Consider the following 11,328-nt stretch of genomic DNA (forward strand, 5'->3'; position numbering starts at 1 on the left):
CGATTCAAGGATGAAATAAACCCCCATTATTTTCTTTAAAGAGATGAAGAGAAACAAAGCGCCCCAAAAGTAAGATACCCAAAACCCGACTTTCCTTAAGCAAGAGGACCTCGGGGATAAGGATAAAACTCGAGATATGCGAAGGGCCAAAACCCTAGGCCCAGACAGACCCCAAATACTCAATGAGAAAGAACTCTGTAATGAACAAGAATTAATGACCAGCACAAATTCCCATTCTTTCCAGTAAAACATACTATACAAGACCAATTCATGAAGAAAACAAAGCAGAGGAAGAAAGATGCAAACATTACAGCCCACTTCCCGCCATCAATCCACAGAACAAAGAAAAAATGGCAACCCAGAAGAAACCCCAAATTCAGTCATTCATCGCGTTGAATTCGAATCGGAACCCTTCTCCAAAGCCCTAACCAGTCTCATCGCATTCCTCCGAATCTTCACATTCTCATCCTTCACCATCTGAGCCCCACAACAGAGAGCCCCTTCCCTTCTTGCATCCCAAGCCAAACACGCGTTGTGCTCGCAAAGACTCGCCAAGGTCGCCAGGGCATGCTGCTTGCTCCGAGAACTCCCCTCCCTCAAAACCCTAACCAGAACTCCAACACAACCCTCACACTTCTCGATCGCTTCTCTTCCCTCCTTACACTTCGCCATCAGACTTAAAACCTCAGCAGGCCGCTCCGCAGAGTGCAATCCCATTCCCAGAAGCGGCTGAGCAGCACCGGCCTCAGCTGCGCGCCGCTGATTGTCGGGAAATGCGCACAGAGTATACAGTGCCGTCGCGGCCTCGCGCCTGCCCCGCGGATGGTCAACATCAGAAAGAAGCCTTATGAGCGCTGGGATGACCCCAGGGTAGGACCCGATTGTCGCCTTGTTGACGTCGACAAGGGCCAAACTGGTCGTAGTGGTCGCGGCGAGGGCTCGTGCAGCAGGGGAACCTGTAGATAGGGCACTAACAAGCGTAGGGACCACACCCTCGGCGACCAGCCCGACTTTATTGTGATCAGTGTCACTGAGATTGAAGAGAACCAGGAGGGAAGGGTACTGCAATCGGGGGTCGTTTGCACAGGCAAGGAGAGCTGGGATGGCACCAGAATCCGTCAAGAGGTGCCGCGAGTGGCGAGATAGGTGGTTGAGGTGGTGGAGGGAGTGGAGTTTGTGGGGGAGGGTGGAGGAGGGGGAGGAGAGGGAGAGGATGAGGCTATGTATGGAGGGGGTGGTGGTGGAGGAGTATGGCAGGGGTTGGGGGAGGGGGTGGTTGTGGGATTTGGACCACAGGCAGATGAGGGAGCGGAGAGAGAGGTTAGGGATGAGAGTGGGGTGAGGCGGGAGGGGGAGTTGGGTGATGGGGCAGGTGCGGTGGCCGGAGTCGAGCCACCGCTGGATGGAGGCGCGGTCAAAGGTGTGGCCGGACGGCAGGATGACGGGGTCCGACATTATCTCCAGCGAAATTGGGCATTTGAAATCGTCAGGGGGCTGGAGTTGGGCCTCCATCTCCGTCTCCCTCTCTATCGAAAATCGGAGGGTATCATGAGGCCGACTGTGTTTTATCACCTACACTTTTCCTTCAATTTTAGGGTAGGGAAGAGAAGGTGAAACAAAATTACATAGTTGCCTCCCAATTACTTCCTTTATTTTAGAACTATCCTTTTGCGTTGGAGGGGGAGGGGAGTTTTCCTTTTTTTTTTCTTTCGATACTTCTATCGTGGCACACTTGCGTGCTCTCTCACCAACTCTATCACTCTATTGCTTAAGCATAATTGCCGCAAATGATCAATTTATCCAAGGAAAATTTTATATGACGTTGTAATCTTGAAGGACTGGAAGAATCACCTCGAAAATCCTCGAGAAGAGCGTATTCCGATGGTGGAGAACTCGTTGTAATTTTTAAGGACTGCAAGATGCACCTCGAAAATCCTCGAGAAGAGCGTATTCCGATGGTGGAGAACACTTAAATTGATCATCTCTTGACCTTGAAATTTGAAATGTGTAGTGACGAGAAAAAACTCTAGGTACATCTTTTTGAAACGGTTTCATTATATAGAGGATCAAAGCTCCATAAGTATTACAAAAGGGAAAGGTTTTTATACTTCCCCTACAACTCTCTCACCAACTCTACCACTCTATTGCTTAAGCATAATTGCCGCAAATGATCAATTTATCCAAGGAAAATTTTATATGACGTTGTAATTTTGAAGGACTGGAAGATGCACCTCGAAAATCCTCGAGAAGAGCGTATTCCGATGGTGGAGAACTCTTAAATTGATCATCTTCCGATGGTGGAGAACTCTTAAATTGATCATCTCTTAACCTTGAAATGTGTAGTCACAAGAAAAAACTCTAGGTACATTTTTTTGAAACAGTTTCATTATATAGAGGATCAAAGCTCCATAAGTATTACAAAAGGGAAAGGTTTTTATACTTCCCCTACAACATAGAAGATCTATGCTTCCCTTATTAACCAGCCGTCTAATTTTGATTAAAACAGCCACTCACGATTTGATCTTAGATCCGACGTCTTAAAGTATTTTTTTTTAGTTTTTTTTATACAAATTGTATGAATATGAAATTTGGTACATGTCATTTTCTTAATGGGGTTTTTTGATAAAATATAATGACCAAAATACCCCTTGAAACTTTCAAGGGTATTTTGGTCATTTTATTTTATTGGAAATATATATATTTTTTTTTCGCTAGTGCGAGTTTAATAGACGATTGGATGTCCAAAATTTAATGTCAAAATAGTTTATAGAAAAAAATTAAAAATAAAATAGTATAGAGACATGACATTGTGATTCGGGCAATCTTAGCCCTCCATTTAGAATGGATGGTTGGATAAGGGGAAGTATATAAGTTTTATGTTGTAGGAGAACTCCCTATTTCCACATAACAACCCACTCAACTGTCACCACTACAAAATATAAACTTCAGCTGAACAATACATAAAAGCAGGCAAAATCCAACTAAATCAGTCCAACTGTAATAAGTGACAACCATCTCAAGCCCCTACTAACTCCAAAAACAAACACAAGCACACAAGGTAAAAGTGGTGGCTAGGGAGGCAGCGACGAAGGCACTGTCTTGGCGGTGATGGTGGCTAGCAACACGGCGACGAAGGCCCATCTGGCACGTTAAACAATTTGAGAGAGGTGGAAAGATGCTCTTCAAGTGTTGAAATCCATATGATGTTATGCTTTTAATTAGTATATCTTGTAACAAGTTCTATAGATCATCTATTTTCAAGATTTGTATTAGTTTATAGATTTGTTTTGATCTATACTATTTTTAAAATTTTAAATTGCAGAACTAAGGATTAAAAATAGATCTTAAATTAATGGTATATTTTCAACATTGAAACTACATCTCTAGACAAATTTTGGAGATGTACCTTAGCTTTACCTTACAATTAGTGTGCCTTATACAAACCTCACGCTCATCAAAATAACAAATGCCCATAAGTGATAGAGTATTTAACATTTTGTTTATTTGTAACTCTTCCGGACAATATATTTTTAATATGTATTTTGTAAATAAAATAAAATATTTAGCAAAGTATTAAATGGAAAAGTAAAGAAAGAGACCATTTACTTCTGGGACATGAAAGTCACAATTAGTCTTATCCTTTAGATCTCAAATCATGTGGTTTTGCGTATGTAACTGATTAGATTCATAGTCAATACACGTTTCTTGAATTTCATGAAGCATCCGAAACCCTCTAATTTGGCATTTTATAGCTAGGAGTAATTGTGACCTCCTTTATAATAAAGATGTAGTTTGTATAAAACCGAGACTCTAAGCATACCTTCAAATAATGTCGAGAAATGTGATTTCAATACTGGAAGTCTTTGTGAAAACCTTAAAATATATTTTCATCTCTAATAACAAAATTTAAAGCTTCAAATATACTGTAGATCGAGCGTATCTATGGAAATTTGAAAATCTTGAAAATTGACGGTCAAAAAATGCATTACAAGATGAACTATTTCCAAAACGTGAAGTCCTTTTTTCTTTTTTTCTCACGTTCATGTATCCTAAGGTCGAGATGATCAATTAGAGGATATTTTGGCATCAAAACGACCTCTTTTAGTGAAATCTTTGAGGTGTCCCCTGATTTGATTGTTTAGAGCCTTGCACTTATATAAACTTTTCCTCATAAGAAAGATAAATATTGTAGTACTGTACAATTATATATTTAATTATTTATTACTCATGAATAATTTAATAAATTTTCCATAAATGGCTTCTCTCACTTTTTAACCGACAAATAGTCGTCCAAAAACAAAAAGAACGAAAAATTAAATAAAAATAGGAAAAATAATCTATGCATTAGGGACACATTCCTACATTTGCATCTCCTGAGGTATAAATCATCCATTTAAATATGGATGTAAGTGATGGTCCCTCCAAGAAAAAAAGTAAAATCAATAGCAAAAATATTTCCTTCTAAAACTTATCATTTTTAGTTTTTAAAATTCTTTTACACATTAATGGTGATTCCCATGGTATAGGAACAATGATGGAAACCACTACCCAATCCGAGTACTCGGACCAAGTCCGAGTACCTCGAGCCATGTAGTGCCGAGTATTGTGGCAACCAAAAAATGATTAAAAAATCATAAAAAATATAAACAATATCCAAAAAATATGAAATGTATAAGTAAGATTCAACAAACAACATCAAAATAAGGTTAAAAAAAAATAAAAATAATATATTTAAAAAATTCAACTTGTGGTTGAGAATATTTCAAAATTAATCGAAAAAAAATAAAAAATATAGAAATAAGTTTTTATGACCGAAACACTTTCCAATATTTTTCCAAAGTGATAGGAAATATAAAAAGCACATCCCAAATGAATTCCTTATATCCCCGAGTTGGATATCCAACTAGAGACAACTCTGGGACGACAAAGTCTTGAGCTAAACACGCCCAGTACAACCTACTCTACTGACTTTGCGAATGCGGGTTAGGAATGGTACATCCTTAAAAATCAGCATCAAAATTTAATTTCTTAAAAAAAAGTTATTAAAGGAGCCGTATATCTACATATGAGTCCGCGGACTCACAAGAACCATATTCATAAAATTTATAGCCTCCTTAACTGGCGTACTGGTTATGAGGACAGTGGTTGTAATTGTACATGTTGGCACACTCAAACGGCCGGCTTGGGTCTTAATGAGAGGAAGCGTGTGGAATTGTGAGACTCGTGGGCTTTAAACAAAGAATGGATACGGTTACAAAAGTCAAAAACAAAATAAATATATTATATTAGAAAAGAAAAGTCTTTTGCGTGCCACTCCGGTACACGCGGTTCCTTCCGCAAGAAGCCAGAGATTGTGATCGGGTGACGTGGCATAGGAGAAATCAGGGGTCAATTCCTATCCGTTTTTTTACAACCAAGCGTTTTCGAATTAGACGCGTGATATTTACCAATCGCATGTGACGTCTTTTGCCCCTGCTCACACTTTTCAACGGTAGAAGCTGCAATCTATCAAGACTAAAACGAAAGTGATTTACGGGAAAGATAAACAAATAATGGGATTTTTAAATTTTAAAAGGGCAATTTTTGTACGGACTAGATTAAAGGCCTAAACGGCCCAAAATTGGTTTGTTATTATTCGGGATGGAATTTCAATTGTTTTCTTTTTTTGACAAGTTTACTCCAGGTCTGATGTTAAACATTTCACATTAAGTGTGAGGCGGTCCCGTTAAGGGGTGTGTTTTTTGTTTTACTGTTTTAACCTCGGTCCGATGTTCTTTACTTATAGCCCGACCTCGTACTTTTGACCTCCTTTTTCTCTCTCTAATTTTTTTTTTCATTGCACTAATCGACCGACTAATCGCCATTAGTTGACCGATTAATACATTAATCGGCCATTTGTTTTAAAAATCGGCCGATAAGTGCACTGTCATAGTGTAGAATCAGCAAAGCTATCCTTATAACATTATATATATATATATATATATATATATATATATTATTATTTTTTTCTTTTCCCTATTCAATTTGTAAAAATGCGGGCTTGACAATAAATATTATTTTAAAAATATAATTTGATCATAATTTTTAGAGAATATATAATCTTTAATGTGGAGATCATGAATATGAAAAAATTAATAATTTGATTACTAAAAATAATAATTATATTAATAAAACATTTGAACCGTTAGTTACACTTTTTTTTAGGTGGACTAACTATTTGCATCCATCTTTAAGATGGATACCTTATACCTCTGGACAACATATTATAGAAATGTGGTCCAGCCCGTATGAAACAATTTCCTTTCTTCTATTTCTCTACCTAAAACTTTATATATTATTATAATTTTTTATTTGCTAATCGCAGGGTTTGCTACCTTGGGTGAGTAGACTCAGACAGACATGTCAAAGTTGGTCAGGCCTGACAAGGTGCCAAGCCCTTAAGTCCCTCAATTTGGGGGATATAAAATTTATTCATTGTTCATTTGATTTTACCTTCAATCTAATACCCACACCACCAATCCCCCAAGAGGCACATAGTGTTGGAATATGTGGGAAGAGATGGATTCCTAAATTCCCAAGATTAGGAGCAGTGTCGTGAGACTGAGGATCACAGAGATCAGACTTTTACCAGAATTATGAGAACACTCTAAATTTCTGTGTACCTTTCCATGACCATGAAAACCTTCTTAAATAGGGATGGAGGAGGCCGTTCTCCAACGTCCGGCTTCCTTTTGAAATCTTTGAGAAAACGTGGCCCTATAATCCTGTGAAGTGGGTGATTGCATTCTATCAGTTAGATAACGACACTTTCTCTCTCTATTTAGTGATAAGCATTAAATTATAAGAGAAAGAAAATTACACATTTAAAGGCCCCATGGCCACACACACGTATCAACATCTCCCACTTAGCTATGAGGGCCAGATATATTGAAATTTCATAAAGTTATTACCACTTAATGAATTTAACATTTATAAACATATTTTTGTCATGAGGCTTTTCAAGCAAGTGCGGTTATACATCTCATAACAAAAAAAGTCCAAAGTCATGTCATGGATTTTCACTCTAATGCAGTTTTTCCTCTCATGACCAAGTCATCAAAAAATATCCCATTTGGGAGTTTCTAAGTTAAATATTTCTAAGTCTCATCAAAGCTACGTGCTTTGATAATATTTTTACACTCAATCCCTTGGTTAAAGGGTCTGCACTCATATCTGAAGATGACAAATAACTTACAGTTATTTCATTCTTTCCAATAATATCATAAATATAATGATAATCAATTTCAATGTGCTTACCCTTGGAACTATAAGCTCCATTTCTAATTGATGAAATAACAACTTAATTATCACAAAAAAATTTAATAGGTCTGTCGACTATATCCAGCTTCAAATCATTTGTTAAGCTTTTAATCCAGACGGCATAGCAATGCTACAAGCAATATACTCGGCTTCTATAGTATACTGAGCTATACAACCTTGTTTCTTACTAGACCAAGAAACACATCCACCTCCAAAGAGGAATTTAATTTCTGATATTGATTTTCTATCATCTGGGTCTCCTACAAAATCTGCATTAAAGTACCCAGTAACCTCTAAGTTGTCAGCTTGGAAGCACAACTTGTAATTTTTAGTTTTTTGAATATATCTGAGTATCCTTTTTACACCTTGCTAATGAGCTATCCCAAGATTATTCTAAAATCTACTTGCAAGACCATACGCATGGCTCAAATCAGGTCTTGTACACAACATGACATAATTTATGCATCATATAGCTTGAGCATATGGAATTATTTCCATTTCAGCTTTGTCACTATCATTTAATGGACACATTTTCTTTGATAATTTCAAGCCTTTACAAACATGTGTATCTATGACTTGTAATTTTCTATCTTAAATATCTTTAAAATACTTTCTAAATAATTTTCTTGAGATAAACATAGAAGTATTGAACTTCTATCTCTTGTTATCTTAATGCTCAATATATATGAGGCTTTTCCCATATCTTTCATCTCAAAATGGGAACTTAGCTATGATTTGGTATGGTTAATCATGCCAATTGTCATTACTGGCTATCAAAATATCATCCACTTATAGTGACAATATAACAAAATTGCTCCCACTACTTCAGACATATACACAATGGTCTAACCTATTGGCTATACACCCAATTTTAGTGATTGCATTATGAAAAGTAAAATACCATTGCCTAGAAGATTACTTTAGACCATATAAAGATTTCTTAAGTTTATATACTTTGTCTTCTTGGCCTTTAATTACATATCTTTTTGGTTTTTTCATGTGTATATCTTCTTTTAATTCTCCATTTAAGAAAGTTGTTTTGACATCCATCTGAAATAATTCTAGATCATAATATGCAACTAATGCAAGGATGATCTTAATAGATAAAAAAATTGGCTTCTAGAGAATAAATTTCTACATAATCTACGCCTTCCCTTTGAGTAAATCCTTTAGCTGCTTACCTAGCTTTATATTTATCAATGGATCCATTTGCATTAAGCTTTTCTTTAGGGTCCATTTGCAACCGATGACTTTTCTATCTTTAGGGAGGTCAACCAATTTTCAAACTTGATTTCTTTTAATAGAATCAAGTTCATCATTCATGGCTTGAGTCCCCTCAACTAAGTCATGTGAGCTAATAGCTTCACTGTAGCTTCGAGGTTCATTTATTGTATCCTTACTTATTAAAGAGTAATTATCTTCATTCATAAATACATCAAATTCTTCTAAAGTGGTAGGTGGGGCTCTAATTCTTTTAAGACTGTCTAGTATACCTGATTCAATTAAATCATTCTCACCAAATATAGAGGAAGTATGAGAAATAGGGTCTTCCAGACCCTTATCTTTATCAATTTCATGTAATTCAACATGCTTATTTAAAATATTTTCATCTATATTTTCTAAGAAATGAGCATCACGACTCTCTACTAATGATCTAGTATCATGGTTATAGAATCTATACCCTTTAGAATTTTTTGAAAAAGATCATTTTATAGTTTTACTTTGTAATTTATCTCTATTTTGTAGTGGTATAAGCACATGTGGCCAAGAACCCAAACTTTCAAGATAGTAAGGTCAGGTTTCCTACCTGTTTATAATTCATATGGGGTCAAGTCTATAGATTTAGTTAGGACACGCTTAATGATATATATTGCAGTGTTGAGAGCCTCACCCCAAAAATGAGGTGATAAATTTAAATGGCTCATCATGGACCTACGCATGTCTATTAGAGTTCTATTTCACCTTTCAGCTACACTATTTTGTTGTGGTGTTTATGACATATTTGTTTGGTGAATTATACCATGCTCCTTACAAAATTCGAAAAATAAGACGGTGCAATATCTACCTCCCCTATTTGTACAAAGAATTTTAATATGTTTACCTAACTGATTTTCTACCTCAGCTTGATATTTTTTAAATGTTTCTAATGCATCTGATTTCTTACTAATTAGGCAGACATATCCATAATGTGAATAATCGTTTATAAATGTTATGAAACATTACATACCTCTATGTGTTTTCACATTTAATGGGCCACATATATCAGAGTGAACAATACTAAGTAATTCACTAGACCTTTTTTCTTTAGGAAAATGCTTCTTAGTTAATTTACCAAAAATACATGGCTTGCATGTTTTGAACACAATTTCTCCTAAATTGGAGAGCATGCATCCTTTAACCTTTTGATTCATTTTGTATTTATTTATATGTCATAATCTTAAATGCCATAAATATGGATCATCCATACACATAAAAGCATCAAAAGAGGCATCAATATAACCAGAAAATGGTGAACTTTCATTAATATTTAGTCGGTACAAATTGTCAATTTTAGTACTATACACTAATGCTCTAGAATGCTTCCCAATGGTAACCCGACCAGACCTGAATCTTATTTCATAACCCTTGTCGTCTAGCCTAGGGACAGAAATCAAATTGTGTCTCATATTGGGTGCATCCATGTATCAGTCAATAAGAGATTTGTACTTCTTGGTAAACACAGTTTGAAAGTACTGACACCTAGTACATCGCAGTAGATATCATTTCCCATGAAAATCCGTTGGTTACCAGCTGCAATCTCCTTCAATTATGTGAATCCATCCTTAGTCCTCGAGACATGTCAGGTAAAGGTTGAGTTGACCCACCAATTTCTCAGGTCATGGTTAGCAACTATTGATTCTAGGACTACGCAAATCAAGTCCCTTATCTTATTTTGATTATTTCGAGCATGATTGTTATTCTCGTTCCTATTTTTGCTTTTCAGCTTAGGATAATTAAATTTGATGAGCCCAATTTCTTTACAATAAAACAGGCTTTCTCAACCTTATTCTTTTGATTTTTAAAATTTCTCCCCTTTCCCTTATATCTATTATTTTTCTAATAATTGAAAGGTTTCTTGGGGATCTGAAAAGATGAACTGGCAAAGTGAAGCTCATTTAACTTCTTCCTCAGTCTTCTCTCAGCTTTAATACTAAGATGCATGTGAAGATTTAACATTGTTATCCCTCATGCCGAATCGTTCAATGCAATTACAACAGACTCCCAAGATGGAGTGAGATTGTGAAGGACAATGGACACTTGCATGCGATCGGGGACTGGATTCCCGGCTGCAGCAATGTCCTTTGCAAGCACTGTCATTTTATTGATATGCTCGGTCACTGAGTCTGATGCTTTCATTCTGTAAGAATTATATTTTTCTAACAATTGTACATGGGTCTCAGAAGTGGTCCCATACTTTTTAGATAGGGCGTCCATCATACTTTGAGCTGTGGTGAGAACCTCGAAGACTCTAACTAAATAATCTTCCATAAAGCTCAACATAGTAGTCCTAGCTACTTTGTCATCTTCTAACAATTTTTCAAGTCGCCTTCTGACTTGACCATTGACATTAGGCTCTAAAACTGGTGGTTCTGTTTCTAAGACATAATCTACCCTATATTGGAAAAGAATATATCTAATTTTTCTTTTCCACATAGAAAAATTGGTTCTATTGAGTTTTTCAAGTTTTGACAATCTGACATGACTAACCTAGATGCCATTTTAAATTTTTAAATAATACCTAAAGTTCAAAATTTAATTATGTTTAAGAAAGGGTTGTCTGCTAGCTAAATCATTAGGTTTGCCGACTCTTAGTGAGTTGCAACCTCAAAGAAAAATTTTCTCGAATAGTTTATGTTCGCACTGCTATGATACAACAAAGAATCAATAAAGTAAGGCAACAACTACTTTATGTCAAATCTTGCGTAAAAGTAAATTTCATAAATGTGTGAATATGTATTAGCACAATAGAGAGAGTCTGCAATGATATTT

At 36.2% G+C, this 11,328-nt stretch overlaps 1 protein-coding gene across 1 annotated transcript; it reads right to left on the minus strand.

Annotated features, from left to right (window-relative positions):
- Positions 1-201: 201 nt before the first annotated feature.
- Positions 202-1,534, minus strand: PUB8 (plant U-box 8). Its single transcript, XM_006851149.4, has one exon. The coding sequence runs from the start codon at positions 1,510-1,512 to the stop codon at positions 385-387; it is 1,128 nt and encodes a 375-aa protein (XP_006851212.1). The 5' UTR covers positions 1,513-1,534; the 3' UTR covers positions 202-384.
- Positions 1,535-11,328: the final 9,794 nt, after the last annotated feature.

This window comes from Amborella trichopoda, chromosome 2 (genome assembly GCF_054954075.1).
Source record: "Amborella trichopoda isolate Santa Cruz 75 chromosome 2, AtrichopodaSantaCruz75HAP2 v2.0, whole genome shotgun sequence".
Classification (NCBI taxonomy): domain Eukaryota; kingdom Viridiplantae; phylum Streptophyta; class Magnoliopsida; order Amborellales; family Amborellaceae; genus Amborella; species Amborella trichopoda.